The sequence below is a fragment of the Pteropus medius genome, unplaced genomic scaffold (assembly GCF_902729225.1).
Source record: "Pteropus medius unplaced genomic scaffold, Ma_sr-lr_union100, whole genome shotgun sequence".
NCBI classification, from domain to species: domain Eukaryota; kingdom Metazoa; phylum Chordata; class Mammalia; order Chiroptera; family Pteropodidae; genus Pteropus; species Pteropus medius.
In genome coordinates, this window is record NW_024353908.1 from 7,834,826 (window position 1) to 7,850,811 (window position 15,986).

The 15,986-nt window shown below is 32.1% G+C and overlaps 1 protein-coding gene across 1 annotated transcript in view; it reads left to right on the plus strand.

Annotated features, from left to right (window-relative positions):
• The window catches only part of LOC120593779 (ankyrin repeat domain-containing protein 26-like), a 65,598-nt gene that overhangs the window by 24,837 nt on the left and 24,775 nt on the right, over positions 1-15,986 (plus strand). Inside the window, exons 8-16 of the mRNA XM_039851708.1 lie at positions 1,004-1,043; positions 1,427-1,488; positions 1,908-2,001; positions 4,387-4,415; positions 4,514-4,586; positions 6,840-7,097; positions 9,366-9,448; positions 10,687-10,824; positions 12,231-13,187. Of these exons, the coding sequence (XP_039707642.1) occupies positions 1,004-1,043; positions 1,427-1,488; positions 1,908-2,001; positions 4,387-4,415; positions 4,514-4,586; positions 6,840-7,097; positions 9,366-9,448; positions 10,687-10,824; positions 12,231-13,187 (1,734 nt within the window). The remainder of the gene's footprint in view (positions 1-1,003; positions 1,044-1,426; positions 1,489-1,907; positions 2,002-4,386; positions 4,416-4,513; positions 4,587-6,839; positions 7,098-9,365; positions 9,449-10,686; positions 10,825-12,230; positions 13,188-15,986) is intronic.

Here is a 15,986-nt window from a genome sequence, read left to right on the forward strand (position 1 = left end):
ACATGTTACAAATATCTATCTTAACATCTTATGCTTTTCCTGAGTAAGGTCACCTAGTCCTACTCCAAATGTATTTATCCAGATCTTTCTTCTAAGTCCCCTGGGTGCCTACAATTTGATATGTTCCAAACTGAATACACTGCCCCGACACTTTCCTTTTTGCTGACCTCTGTTACCTCCTCTGTCATTTGTTTTTCCCCATCCTAGTAAATCCACCACAGAAATACTGAAGCATGAAAAATCCTGGATTTCAACCATCCCTGAAATCACCATATCTAGTCACTCACCAAGTTTAATATTTTCACCTGAATTTAATATCTTATTGTAGTCCCTTTCTCACCTTCAATTTTGAAATACTCTTTTCTAGTTTTGCTGTCTTTATATTCATATTTACATTGCTGCCAGAGTGACTGCTCTAAAATATGCATGTGATGGTGTAACTCCTCTGCGTATTTAGTGGCTCTCCGTTACATGAGGGTAAAACTCATATGCCAGCATGACACTTGCCTTGTTCGCTGTGGCTCTGATTCTGCAGTTTTGTCTCTCCATCCCATTCCTAGTGTTCTAGCCTTACCACAGTACTTTGGTGCCCTCACTTACTGTATTGTCTTTTACTTCTTGTTTTGCTCATGCTGCCCTTTCATGCCCTTCACACTCTCTCTCCATGTATCTTTCACGATACAAACTTTGGAGCATTTCCCGAGCTTCCCAAGTACAAATGACTATTGTCTCTTTTGTACCCTTACTGTACTTTATTCACTTTAGTTATAGAAGTAGCAAATGATACCTTTCTGTTCTTAATTTTTTCATGTATCTCTACCCCTAATACAATAGAGGACAAAGTCTTTTATTTATACATCCAACATCTCTCAGTTTAGTGCCTGTGATTTGATAGATACAGCAAACCTTTGTTGTCTCCCTGACTGATTGTGTGAGTAAGCAAGCAAGTGAATGAATATGATGTTATCCAAAGTTAGGTTTTTGATTTGTTTTGTTTATATAGGAAGAAGCAACAACACCAGCAATTGGGAAGAAAGAAAATGGTATGGATATTATTGAAAGTGTTCCATGAGAGCAAACAAATAAGGACAATTTGACCTATGTTGATGGAGCACATAAAAATAATACAAGTGATAATTTAGTGACTATATATTTTTTCTGCTTACATGCTTGTCTAAACAAATCTAAAGTGAGTAGATACGAATACGAGATCTATTTCCTTAAGTATATATTTTTTGCTTTCTTTCTTCAAAAGTATCCCAAATGCCAATTTTTCTTCTTGCAAAAGCTTCAATACTCTGAAATTCATTTTTGTTATTACTTTTATTTCATCAAAATATTTACGAATGGAGATAGACTTATATATGTATTTAAAATTCATGGTAATAAATGTTCACATTAATGTATCTGTAACTACATTTTATAGTTAAAATGTCAGCATTAGAATTAGGAGAAGAAGAAGATGTAGAATCACATTCGGATCCTGAGGTACTGTCTTTTATTATTATTATTATTATTAATTATTATTAATTTAAATGTCAGCACTGAGTGATGTTAATACATATAAGGTTTGCTTTGACTTTCCTTTCTCATCTCTGCATTTGCCCATAAAATTTATTTTCTTATGTTTTTAAGTTATCATAAGAATAACTATGTTCTAAATATATTAATACTGCATAGTACAATTCTGCTAACTTGCAAGATTCCTTTAATGAAATCAGTGTACTATAATATAAGAAACTAAGGCTTCAAAGTCATAAGGAATCAGTTTGGGTTCTGAAGTTAAGTTATTCTACAAACTAGAGACTTATTTCAGGTCATCCTATGGCCACATGTATGATTTTGTGATATTAATATGGATGTGTAAAATACCTCATGCATCTCATTATTGATATAAATTTTAACAGCGTTTTTCTGCAAGTCTACCGCAGAAGCATGTTGATCACTTCTCTGGAGCTGCAGATCAAAGAGGAAAAAACATACCAAATGGACAAGTCGAAGGTAAGAACTGTATTTTGTAAAAAAGTTATTGGACAGGATGTTGATTTAAAACATGAAGCCTGATAAAGTCTAATAGTGAAAAAAAATCACCTATTACATTCATTGTAAAGAAAAAGTGAAGTGAAAAGAGATCAGTTGTATATCTTATCGGGTCTCAGGAAGAGATTAATTTGAGAAAGCCACTGCAGAAGCTAAATTATTTTGTTTCTTTCCCTAAGAAAAGTCAGGAAATAAAAAAGAGGAAAAGAATAAAAGAGGGAATGAAGAATAAGAAAGGCAGAAATTATAATCAGTAAATGAAGGAAAAAGAAGCAGGTATATATAGTGGAAGGTAGTAAAATCTTTTGAAAAAGGAAGAGCAGAGCATTGGAAATGTGGGAAGAATATAAAGTGAGCTTCCAGTACCAAAACTTGTCAGAGAAGTGCAGCAAAAGGTCCCTACTCTTAGTCTTTTCTCCACTATTAGGAAGGTGTTAGGGACTGAGGTACTTGAACACGTAGAGCTCTGTTTTATCTACCATAGATGCACATAAGTACATGTGGGCAGCTATAAATGTATATACTTTAATGTAAAATGGGATTACTTCATAGGAGAGTATTGTATAGTCAAAAGAAGAGCAGTGGAAAGCAGGAGAAGCAGCATCAGTTATGGGAGATCAGGGAAGCTATTATCTGAAAAAAGTCCATTAGAAGTTTATAACATCTAATGAAGTTTCAATTTTAAAGAAATGATAGCAGCAGGTCTGGTATTCTGCATTTCTCACAAGCTCTCAGGTGACTTCTGTGATTACTGGTCCTCAGACCGTGTTCTGAGTCGAGAGGGTATCTTCAGAGAAATCTGCATGAAGAGCCATTGAATAGTTCAAAACTTGAAAGGATCAAAGAACAGCATTATTTTGTTTTATTTCTGAACATATTTATAGCCACTATAAAGGGAAGCAAGGAGACGAAGCAAGAGAAATTATACATGTAAGATACTATGGCTAAAAAGCAAAGAAAAAGTCATGAGACAATCCCCAAAAAGAATGGAAAAGGGAAGAATCAAGGCCACAGCTCTTGAAATTTTGAAGACTAAGAAGGATAGTGAACAGAAGAAGTGAAAAGAAAGTTGTTAGCTAGATATTTTGGAGTTGATGAGGAAGTCGGGGAGACCTCGCTTTAGATGGCTTTAGTATATTTGCACTGAAACAGAAGATGCAATCATTGCTGCTCCAGAGAATACTGAAAGCAGTAGGAAGTGTAAGATTCGGGGTCAATTGTAGCCACTCATTTAACCTCGTCATGAGAATGTTAGGTTAGAAAGTATTGGGTGAGTTTATAGTTTTATCATCCCTCAGAGATGTATGTTAAATTGGTATTTGTTATTCAAATGGGATTAATTTAAATATAGAAGTATTGGTTGTTTTTTTAAGGTAGCTAATTTTTGATAGGATAGCTAGTTTATAAAACTTTTAACTACTAGCACGATATAACAAGCCAAACTAATTCTGGAAACAAAATAAATTATAGAGTTATTCCCTTAGTGCTAAAATTGTTATTTGCAGAAAATATTACACTGATTTTGAAACATAAAAGATTTGTAATAGCTCATATATCTTTGGCAATTAATTTTCTCTTTTTAGTAACCATATTGCAATATTAAAAGCTCATTATACATTATTTCTTGAATGTGCTTTGTATACTTTGGTGCACGAGTGGATCAAGAAATTTTAAGAGGGCTAAACTAGAGGATACAAGAAATGTAGGCATAGCAGTAGCCCACATTAGTATGGAAAAAAATGAATATTTATACTAACTATTATTCTACAAGTGTATACCTAAGCTGATTAATTCATAACACTTTCTCTATTGATATGAATTATGCATTCAACTGAACTATCATCACACCTGTGTACTCGCTAAATGACAAGACAAAATGAAGACCATGATAAATACTTGAGCATTAATGGTATAAAGGATTCTGATGTGTTACATTAAGGATATACTGTTGGTTTTTATCATCAGCTTTCCCATTGATCCTGTCAGGGACATGATTTGTTCCTCTGATGAATGATCACTGTTCTCTCCATTTATCAGCATGTTGACATTGGTGTATGCACACTTTTCTAGTTCAGTTATAGTCATTTGAAACAATCTTTGGGAATCTCAATGGCATGTATTGTTAGCCCTCTATTCCTGTTTTTTCTTCCATATTTATAGTAGATACATAATACTGTCTTGTTGCTGTTTGCACACTCACTCCCCACTCCCCTAGGAAAAAAACACTAACACATACATAGTCATTTCCAAAGCCCACCATGAGGATGTAGCTTCATACTAATTCTGCAGGAATGTATAGTTGGTTTTCATATTTACATATAATTGCGTATATGTCCCTTTTTTTAGATTCTCCTGAAAAATATCCTCACTTAAAGGTAATAACTTTTGTGTTTTTTATCTTGAATTATTAAGTATAGATTATAAGACATGCACATAATTATTTATTAATTAACTTGTTTTAAAACCCATTCAGCCTACCATTGAAGTGAATTATCCTGTTCTTCTCAAAGCAGTAGGAATGGAAGATATGCAAACATACAGTTCAGGTAAATTTTTAAACAGTTTTAAACCTGGTAATGAATACACAAAAATATTTGACATTCTCATAGTTTTCTTATTCCTAATTTATAATTTTTGCAAATTAATGAAAGATTTTAACATAAATACTGTAGATGTCATTTTTATATTTATCTTTGAGAAAAAGAGATATTTACAAAAGTAAGAAAAAATGTTTAATGTCACTTTTAACTCTGATAGTTCTACTTTTATTTCAGTATGCCTAATTTCCCAGTTTGGAATCCTTGTACTTATTAAAGATACCCAGATTTTAATCATTAGACTCGAAGATTTTTCCAGTGGTTTAAAAAATGCTTATTTGAATTCTGATCTTAACCTAGAATAAGCTTCAGTTGCTAAAATGTTAATCGTGCTTTAAGTTGATATCATTTTAGTGTTGTTACACTGATGAGCTTAAGCCAACTAGATGTTCTTATTAACAGACGTGTGTGTGTGTGTGTATTGGAGAATGTTTCTGGTGACTTTGGTTATTAAAAATAAGGAAGTAATTAATCATAATGAATATTTGGTAGACACAATCTTTTAAAAAGAAATTCTGAAATTTCTGGCCTTAGGATCCTTTTATACTCTTTAAAGTTATTGAGAATTCCAAAGAATTTTGTTTAAGTGGGTAGTACCAATTTTATGAATAATATTAAAAATAAAACTGAAAATTTTAAAACAAAAACACACATAGCCATACATTCCATTAGCCATGAGAACTTTCACCCAATAGAGCTAGGATATGACCACATATCAGGTCTGTGTAAAAATCTACTATTCACTTAAAGTGAGAGTGAAAGTGGTAAAAAACATTTAGTATTCCTGTGAAGAGTTTTGACCTCTAAACCCCTGAACTGATGGATCTTCGGACTCCTGGGATTGTCAGATGACACTTGAGAATCATTGTTTTAAACCATATTTGGGCACATGGATGTGGAGATCAAGGAACCCTTGTATACTCTTGATGGGGTTGCCAATTGGTCCAACCACTATGGAAACAATTTGGAAGATCCTCAAAAATTAAAACTAGAACTACCTTTTGACCCAGCAATTGCACTTCTGAGTATTTATCCAAAGAAAACCAAAAGACTAGTTCGTAAAGATCTATGAACCCCTATGTTCACAGCAGCACTGTTCAAAATAGCCAAGAAATAAAAGCAACCTAAGTGCCCATCAACAGGTGATTGGATAAAGAAGTTGTGGTTCATATGTACAATGGAATATAACTCAGCTATTTTAAAAAAAAATGAAATCTTACCATTTGCAAAGACATAGATGGACTTAGAGGGTATTATGCTGAGTGAAATAAGTCAGAGAGAAAGATAAATACCATATGATAATACTTATATGTGAATCTAAGAAACAAAAGAAACAAACAAACTAAAGGGTAACAGATTCACAGATACAGAGAACAAATTGGTAATTGCCTGAGGTCACCACGGTTGTGGGTCTGGGTGAAAAATGTGAAGAGATGAAGAAGTACAAATTAGTAGTTACAAAACAGTCATGGAGATTTAGTGTATAGCATAAAAACAAACAAACAAACAAACAAACAAACAAGCAAACAGCTTTACTTCTACATGTCAGGCTTTTTTCTTTCGCTTGTCTTAGAAAGTTTAAATCTGAGAATTTTTTCTTAAAAAACAGGAAAATATTTTTGTTACATATTCTTTTTCTGTCTCATGGCACTCTGCACTCTTTGGATCTAGTGTGAACTAAACAGATTTTATTTTTATATGGAAACAATGAGGTCACACAAGGCTGTCATTTCTCACAGAAATTTCTGTTTATGTAGGCCTTAAAAAATGAATTCTAAAGACATTGTTGCATTTAGAAAACACCATTTTACTGTAATTAAGTAGTTTCTTATTAAAAGTTGTACCATTCCCTAAAAGCATTTTTAACCCATGTTTGTCATAGATAGTTAAACACAGAATAAATAGTTAGATGTAAATTTATATACTTTTAGGTACTAACTGTTAATAAAGCAAAGCTCTTATGGAAAACAGCTTATGTAATGAAAATTGCTGAGAGACAATAATTAATTAAACTTACCTATGAGAATGGCAAATATAGGACGCATGAAATAAAGTGGACTATGAGGAAGTAGGTAGTGTGTTTGAGGAACAGGAGGACATTTAAATCTGAGAATTTTGTTTCTGTCTCCAAAGAGAATTTTTACAAATTAGTCAGATCTGTCTTGTGGTTACCATTCTAATCAATGAAAACTTTATTTTCAGATTCTTCAGATTCGGATTCTGCTAGTTTGCCCCTCAATCATGAAACCTGTCAGAGAACCAGGGATTTGAAAGTTGATGATAAATGTCCATTCGTATCACAATCGATGACCCCAAATCAGTCAGCATCCACAGACTTTGGACAGATGACCTTGATACATAAAGACAAGACTAATAGTAGAGCTATGTTTCTGATAAAGGATTATAAACCCTATGACCTGTGCGAATCACAGTTATCAGAAAATGGAGAAAGCAAAGAAGGTAATAGAGAAACAGAGTTCAGCCCTAGACTATCTCTGGATGGCTTCATCATACTTTTGACTTTTGAAAAATCATTTTGTGGCAAGATCCACCTTATGTTTCCTCTGTCTGTGCAACCTACAACCAAACGGAATAGCTTTTAGCAAGATATTGGCATTCTTCCCCATCACCAAAATAACATAGACCTTAATAAGAAGAAGAATTAGGAGAAAGAGAAATTTCATTTAGCATACACTTGGCATTGGGTAGCAAGATTTTATTTAGAATTATAGGACTAAATGGAAAAACTATGTAAAGATCTAAAGATCGCCAACTAAAACAAAATGTGGCTTCTCGTTTTTATTTTTGTATCTTTGAATTCACAGGTATTAGTTATCACTATATTCAGTATAACTGAAAAAGCACCTTTCAAAACCAAATATTAAAATAGTTCTTGTATTTTTCTATGGTTTTATATATTTTAGAATTGGCTTCTCTAACAGCAATGGGAATCATTAAAGATTTGGTACATAAAACTTCCTTCTCAGCTGTGTCCACATAGTCAGTCATATTTAAAAAACATTTTTAAGAAATAAATAGTTCACAAGGTACATTGTTTTTAAGGAGTGCTCTATCATTTAAAAACAACATATGGAAAACTAATTTTTTAATTAAATTTATTGGGGTGATATTGGTTAAAACCAATTTTAATACTGCTAGAATAACCATTCTATTGACTAATTACATCTAATGTGTATTTCGCTTTATGTACCATTATTTGAATGTCCTTTATCAATCATATGATCAGGTCTGTAGTAACAAAACACACAGTATTTTTTCACCCTTATAGTTTTAACGTTTTTACTTTCCTTACCTCTACAATTAACATTGTACGTACAAAAGATTTTCAATTATCTTCAGAGTAGTGACTGCAAGCTATAAATCCAAAGTTATTTACGTACGTATACAAGTATCTTATTTCTTCAGGTGCCAAATAAACACTTACCCTAGCTCCCTCAACACAAAAACATGTGAAACAGAAAAACTACAAAATGAATTCAAGCAACTTAAACAGTTCATGTAATTCATTTCATTTCTTAGTCGATACCTCTTATAAAGCAATGAGCAGAGTGTAGTTCTCCAAGGACCCAGGATTTGGGCATATACTCATTGAGTAAAGATTCATTCTGTAGTGGGCCCTGATGATTTATATCTTAAATATTTCTGTAAATGTTTCCTCAGTTCAGGCCTGCATCATCTTTATTTTGCATTATTGCCTTTCAATTCGTCTACCTCCGTTTATTTGTATGCCCCTTCAATTCATCACTACCATAGCATTTAGAGTGATCAACCTCCAATGCAAATAGGACTGAGACACTCATTAAACCATATCACCATCTGGGCAACTTAAAATTACATCTAAGGCTATTATAATCTGACTTCTTCTAAACCTCCATCTTTAGCCCTTTCTGCTGTCTGCCCTTTTCTTTGGCATGACTAAAATGCTGCAATGCCCACCTCATCATCCCTGTATTTCAAACAAACTTTATTGTATTGTATGCTTTTCTCCCTGTCTTGGTACAGCTTTACATGCTCCTTTCTTTCTCTCTATCCCTTTGATTCTGGCTAACCTCACAGTTTAAGTCTCAGCTGAGGCATCATCTCTAGGAAAGCCATTCCTGACACCTCTTATCTGTGTTCTTCTTTAAATCCCAGTGCTAAGTCCTAAAACGATGAAAAGAAATTTTTCAGAATAATAGAGCAAAAGATTTCAGATATCAGGAAAAGAGTACACCAATAAAAGCATAAAAAGTAACAGTAATTTTGGAAACAGTGAATAATATTGCAGGTGAAGTTTAGGGTGTTGTTAAAAAGGTACTACCATGAGGTAGAGAATAGAATACAGTGTGACTTTTAATTTTTTTGCTTTATTTTCTATTATTTTCTATTAGTTTGAGGTATACAGTACAATGGTAAGACAGATAGTGTGACTTTATATATTGTAGTGTGTTTCTAAATTTTGTATCTGTTTATTTTTTTAATTGATGTTGGGTGAATGAATTTTTGAATTAATTTTTGAGATGTTTATATGTCTCGAACTTCATCTCTTATTTTGCAATTGGTCGTTGAAGTATTAGAAAATTAGAAATATTTCTTAAAGAAGTAAATATTCAGCAAAAGATGAAGATAAATTTAAACTCTCAGTGGTTAAAATGATATTTTTGTGCTTTATAAAGATTATAGCTTTTATCTAACCCTTCTAAGAAGTTCATTTTCACTTAAATATAGATTGGTCAGCAGAACTAAGCGTAAGAATGACATCAGAGGAAGAGCAAGGAAGGCTTGACACAAGTGAAAATAACCACCCACAGGTATGTAAAAATTTAAATTTAAAGTCCTGCTAATAATAGCATTTCCATGCTTTAATAAGGTAACATTGTCCAATTGAAATTACCCTGTCAAGCTAGCTTTTTAGAGTCAATATATCATAGCTGAATATTATTTGTATAACATTTTAACAAGTCACAAAATGTAAAATATTGTTAGAATCTTTAACCATTTATATAGCTGAAGTTTGTTCTTGGCATTGTGACACACACACACACACACACACACACACACACACACACACACACATACACACACACACAAAACCTCAAAACCTCAAAACATCAAAACTTCCTGAGTATTATTTCTTTCATTTTTATACCTGCCTTACATGACAAAGAGGTAACTTTAAAAATTGAATCATATAATTAAATGGTTGAAATTATGAAAAATATAAAAATGATAGCACCAATTTAGATTCATGTGAAAGGAGTAATCAATCTCAGGAGTTTAAAATTTGCAGTTTGATCTTGCTAGTCATTAATGCCATGGTTAAAGATTTATTCTGCCTTGAAATCTCTCTGTATTTGACTTCAGATTCTACGTTCGGAAAGAGAATGGGATCATAAAATCTATTCGATTGCCTGTTTATTAAATCACACCTTGCAGGATAAAATTTTTTGACATTAGAGTACAAACAATAACTTTCTAATTTATTTCATTTCAGTGTAGAAAATTATTAAATATTACTTAAAAATTTACCCACTCTCCTTAGTGGATATTAGAATAAATTAGAATTGTATGCAACAGATAACTCTAGTTATGCATAACATTATTAGTGTATATCATTTGAAATAAAAACTAGGAATTTGCTTTTTTTTCTGATTGATGTCAATGATTTTGGCTCCTAAAAAATTAAAGCTTGCCTCTTGTCCAGCTATTAATCTTTTAAAAAATATTCTTAAGTATAGTGTAGGATCACTATTTAAGATACTGTGAGGGAAACTATTTTAAGTGAGGAAGCCTTTTGTAACATAAAAAATCATCTACTAATTCATTTTTGATGGATTTAACATATGACAAATTGTTTAGTTCAAACAATGAGAAAAGTAGGTTTGCAAGTTCTTGTTTTTTTTGTTTTTTGTTTTTTTAATTTAGACTAAGGCAAGTTATTTTACAGTTCCTAGTTACCATCCAATGATTTGGGAGAAGATAAACATAGATTAAGAAGTTAAATTGTAATTATGTTCTAATTTCTCTTTGTTCACTCTTGATTCTCTAGGTTGTTGAAGGGCGAAATGACCATCAGAAGCAACTTTGTCAAGAACAGAATGCCAGAATATTACAAGATGTACTTCTGACCAATCACCTTTGCAAGCAAAAGAAGATAGAAATAAATCTTAAGAAAATGAAATCTAAGGTATTTTGTTAAGTCATTTTCAAATGAATGTTTGCATGTATTTGTGTCCATATGTATTAGAAAAAGACACAACACTGTAATATGGGAAATAGAGAGGATTTTAAAAACATATATATGTATATATACATACATATATATTTGCATATGTATATGTATTTTAGGAGTGATGTTTTTGGTCCACTAGATAAAATAATATTCTTGATTCAAATAAATGTATCCCCAACAGTAGTGACTTTCACAATAGGCTTTTAATATTTTCCATAGGAATTGAGGAGCTTTCTATATTCTCAAAGCTATTGCTACTAACAACAGATGTCCCAGGTTTTGGCAGTAACTTCCATCCCCTTGGTAAATCAATAGAGAGGTTAGTTTTCACTTCCACTGATGTTAAGGAGAAAAGTATAGGCAGTTCACAGGCCATCTTTTAGATGTGATTCTCCTACTTTTGAGAAAAGGAACCATTTGCTCCAAGTAGTATCCTATTTCATTCCAAGGAGCTTGTGAAAACAATGATATGTCATGATATAGACTTAGTGATAATTTATTAATAAGCATTTTATTCTTAGTAAAATAGATCAGTATATTATTTTCTATTTCACACTTATTACAACTTTAAATATGAAGAGAAATTTAAAGTTATTGCAACAGCAAACAATCTCATGATTTTCTAAGAGGAGCTCTATAAATTTTACCTTATTTACCATGATTTTTTTTGAAATATATGCTCTTTTTGTATTTATATATTTACACTAGAGAAGTAGCTGTGGTTTGGGACAAGAGGCACTAAATGTAGAGTTAGAAGACAAGATAAATTTTAAACTGGCTTATCTTTTTAACTTTTCTATTCCAGATTGTGATAACTAAATGAATTCATTGATATATATAGAAGTGCTTAGTGCAATGCCCAGATTAATCAGTTGTTAAAGATGTAATCTTTATAACTGACTATGAAAATATTAGAAAAGTAGGATATCTATAGAATATTTTTGGAAAAAGTAATTTTAGGAAATTTAATCTGTCCAGATATATGGAGAGTTAATATGCTTACTGTGTGGTAGTTGTAAATTAGACTGTGAACTCCATTTTTACATGTAATCTGACTTATTAATCTTTATTTTATGCTTTCTGGGTTTGTTGCCTTTCCAATTCTGAGGCTCTTAAAAATTCTCTTTTGATTTCTTTTGTACTTTCACAAATTCAGTGTCATATTAAATTTCTGAACTTTTGGGGAACTATGCTTCTATAAAGTTGGAGGTTTAGATACAACTTAATGTTTTTTTCAGTGAGATATCCTCTTATACAACCTTTTCATGATATAGACATAAAGGTTCTTCTTCAGTTTCAGAGGATATCATAATATGTTGTTTTGTTGAGTGCTAGCTACAAATCTCCTTTGTTTTACTTAGGTTTCTGATGCTCAAGAAAAAGAAAAAAATCTGTCGTATGAAAACCACAGGTTACATGAATCAATTGCTATGCTAAACCTGGAAATAGACACAGTAAAAAATCAGAAGCAGGAAAAAGAAAAAAAATATTTTGAGGACATTACAATTTTACAAGAAAAGAATGACAGTCTTCAAAAGACCATTAAATTGAACAAGAAAACACTAAAAAAAACAATATTTCAGTATAATAGACATCTTAATGTTCTGATAGCTGAAAAGACAACACTAAACTCTCAACTGGAGAATGAAAAACAAAGTAAAGAGAGACTGGAAACAGAAGTCGAATCCTACCGTTCTAGACTGGCTACCACTATACACGATCATGAGCAAGGTCAGACATCAAAAAGAGACCTAGAATTTGCTTTCCAAAAAGCAAGAGATGAATGGTTTCATTTTCGAGACAAAATGAATTTCGATATGTCTAACATGAAAGATAAAAATGAGATTCTTTCTCAACAACTTTCTAAAGCCAAAAGAGAATTGAAAAATCTAGAAACTGATCTCCATCACACAAGAGATGCTCTCAGAGAGAAGACTTTGGCTTTAGAACATGTACAAAGAGACCTAAGTCAAACACAGTGTCAAAAGAAGGAAATTGAACACATGTATCAATATGAACGAGGTAAAGTGAATAAATATGTTGGTAAGCAGGAATCCTTAGAGGAGAGGATATCTCGCCTACAAAGTAAAAATATGTTGCTTCGAAAGCAACTGGATGATGCTCTCCCTAAAGCCGAAAATAAAGAAAAGACAATAATTACCATACAAGAACAGTTTCAGGATACGATAAAAAGATTTCAGGCTGAAAGTGAAAATCAAGGTCGTATACTGGAAGAAAAAAATCAGAAGTTAATCAATGAATGTAAAAATTTAAAAGAGCGAATGTATCGATATGAAACTGATAAAGAAGAAAGAGAAGTAAGTATCCAGAAAGATATGTAGTTTTCAAATTTCCAGGAAAATATTTAATTAATATTTGATTACAACTAAATGGTGAATCTACCTTAATATTAAAAATATATAGACTATAAATGTATTTGCTCTTTCAACTTAAAAGCATGCATTGTATCCAGCAAATAAAAATTAACACTGAGAGGTACTTTATTTTGAGTAAAACATTGTGTTGTTTATGAATTTTGTTTATTAAATTAATTTGGTTAATAGAATTATATAGGTTTCAAGTGTACAGTTCAATAACACTTCATATGTATATAGCATTGTGTGTTCACCACCCAAAGTGTTTTCTTTCATCACCTTATATTTGATCTCCATTACCCCTCCCTCCTTTCCCTCTGGTAACTACTAAACTGTAGTTGCGTCCATGACACTCTGTTTGTCTTGTTGTTTGTTGTTTTCAGTTTTACAGTCCGCACATAAGTGAAAGCATATGGTTCTCAGCTTTTTCTGTCTGACTTATTTCGCTCAGCACAATAATCTCAAGATCCATCCATGTTGTCACAAATGGCAGTATTTCATCTTTTCTTATGGCTGAGTAATATTCCATCATATATATGTACCACATCTTCCTTATCCGATCATTTATCCAAGAGCATTTCAGTTGTTTCCATGTCTTTCCCAATATGAATAATGCTGCAATGAACATTGGGATGCATCTATGGTTACAGATAAATGTTTTCAAAATTTGGGAGTAGATACTGAGAAGAGAAATTGATGGGTCACAAAGTAATTCTATTCTTAGTTATTTGAGGAAACTCCATACTGTTTTCCATGTCCTCTCCAACACTCATTCTTATTTGCCCAGTTTGATAGCCTTTTTAACAGGTGTGAGGTGATATCTCATTGTGGTTTTGATTTGCATTTCCCTAATAGCTAGTGAAGATGAGCATCTTTTCATCTGTCTGTTGGCCATTTTTATGTCTCCTTGAAAGACGTATCTGTTTAGTTCCTCTGTCCATTTCTTAATTTAATTGTTTGTTTGTTTGTTTGTTCGCTTGTTTGTTTTATCATTGAGTTGTATGACTTCTTTGTATATTTTGGATATTAGGCCCTTATTGGAGGCTCTGTATACAAATATCTTCTCTCTCAGGATGGTTGTCTCTTTGTCTTGTTGACAGTCTCTTTTGCTGTTCAGAAGCTTTTTAGTTTGATACAGCCCCATTCATGTATTTTTGCTCTTACTTCCCATGCCTTGAGTTCAAACTCATGAAATCCTCTCTAAATCCAAGGTCCATGAGTTTAGTACCTATGTTTTCTTCTATGATTTATTCTTTCAAGCCTTCATATTATATTCAGGTATTATATTCAGGCCTTTGATCCATTTTGAGTTAATTTTGGTATATGGTGACAGCACTTTAGTTTCATTCTTTTGCTTATGCTTCCCAATCTTCCCAGCATCATTTATTAAGGAAGCTCTTCTTTCTCTATTGTATGGTTTCGACCTATTTGTCAAAAATTCTTTGCCCATATATATAAGTGTTTATTTCTGGACACTCAATTCTGTTCCACTGGTTTTTGTTTCTGTTGTTCGTTTGGAAGTTTGGAGGTTTAGGGGGTTTGTTTGTTTGTTTGTTGCCAATACCATGCTGTTTTGATTGCTGTCACTTTATAGTATATTTGGAGGTCAGGCAGAGTCATAACTTTGGACTTGTTTTTTTTTCCTTAGGATTACTTTGGCTGTTCATGTTCTTTTAGGCTTCCATACAAGTCTGATGATTTTTTGTTCTATTTCTTTAAAGAATGCCGCTGGAATTTTAATGGGGATTGCATTAAATCTGTACAAAGCTTTGGGTAATAGGTCATTTTAACTATGCTGATTCTTCCAACCCACAAAAACAAAATATCATTCCATTTTTTATGTCTTCTTTAATTATTTTAATAATGCTTCATTAGGTTTATTCCTAGGTATTTTATTCTTGTTGCAATTTCAAAAGGAATTTTTTTATTGTTTTTTTTAAATTCATTGTTAGTATGTAGGCATGCTATAGATTTTTACACATTGATTTTGTAACTTGAAACTTTAGTGTCTTTGTTTATTGTTTCTAATGGTTTTTTTAGTGGAATGTTTAGTGTTTTCTGTGTAGAGAATCATGTCATATGTGAAAAATGACAACTTAACTTATTCATTCCCAGTCTAGATGCATTTTCTTCCTTTCTCTTGCCTGCTTGTTCCAGTTAGGACTTCCGACACTATATTGAATAGTGGTGATAGCTGAAAGCTTTGTCTTATTCCTGATCTTATAGGGAGAGTTTTTATTTTTTCACCATTAAGTATGATGTCAGCTGAGGTTTTGTTATATATAGCATTTATAATGTTGAGGTACTTTTCTCTATACCCCTTTTATTAAGTGTTTTAATCATAAATGGATGCTTTATCTTGTGAAGTACTTTTTCTGCACCTATTAATATGGTCATACAAATTTAATTTTTCATTTTGTTTCTGTGATATATCACATTAATGTGTTTGCACATGTTAAACCATCCTTGTGCCCCTGGAATGAAGCCCAATTAATCATGATACATAATGTTTTTAATGTATTGTTGTGTTCGATTTGTGAATATTTTGTTTAGGATTTTACATCTGTATTCATCAGAGACTTTGGTCTTTAGTGTGTGTGTGTGTGTGTGTGTGTGTGTGTGTATATCTTTATCAAGTTTTGGTATCAGTAATATTGGCCTCATAAAATAAGTTAGGAACTATTGCCTCTTCTTTAATTTTTTGAAAAGTTAAAGAAGAACAGATTAAATTTTCTTCAAGTG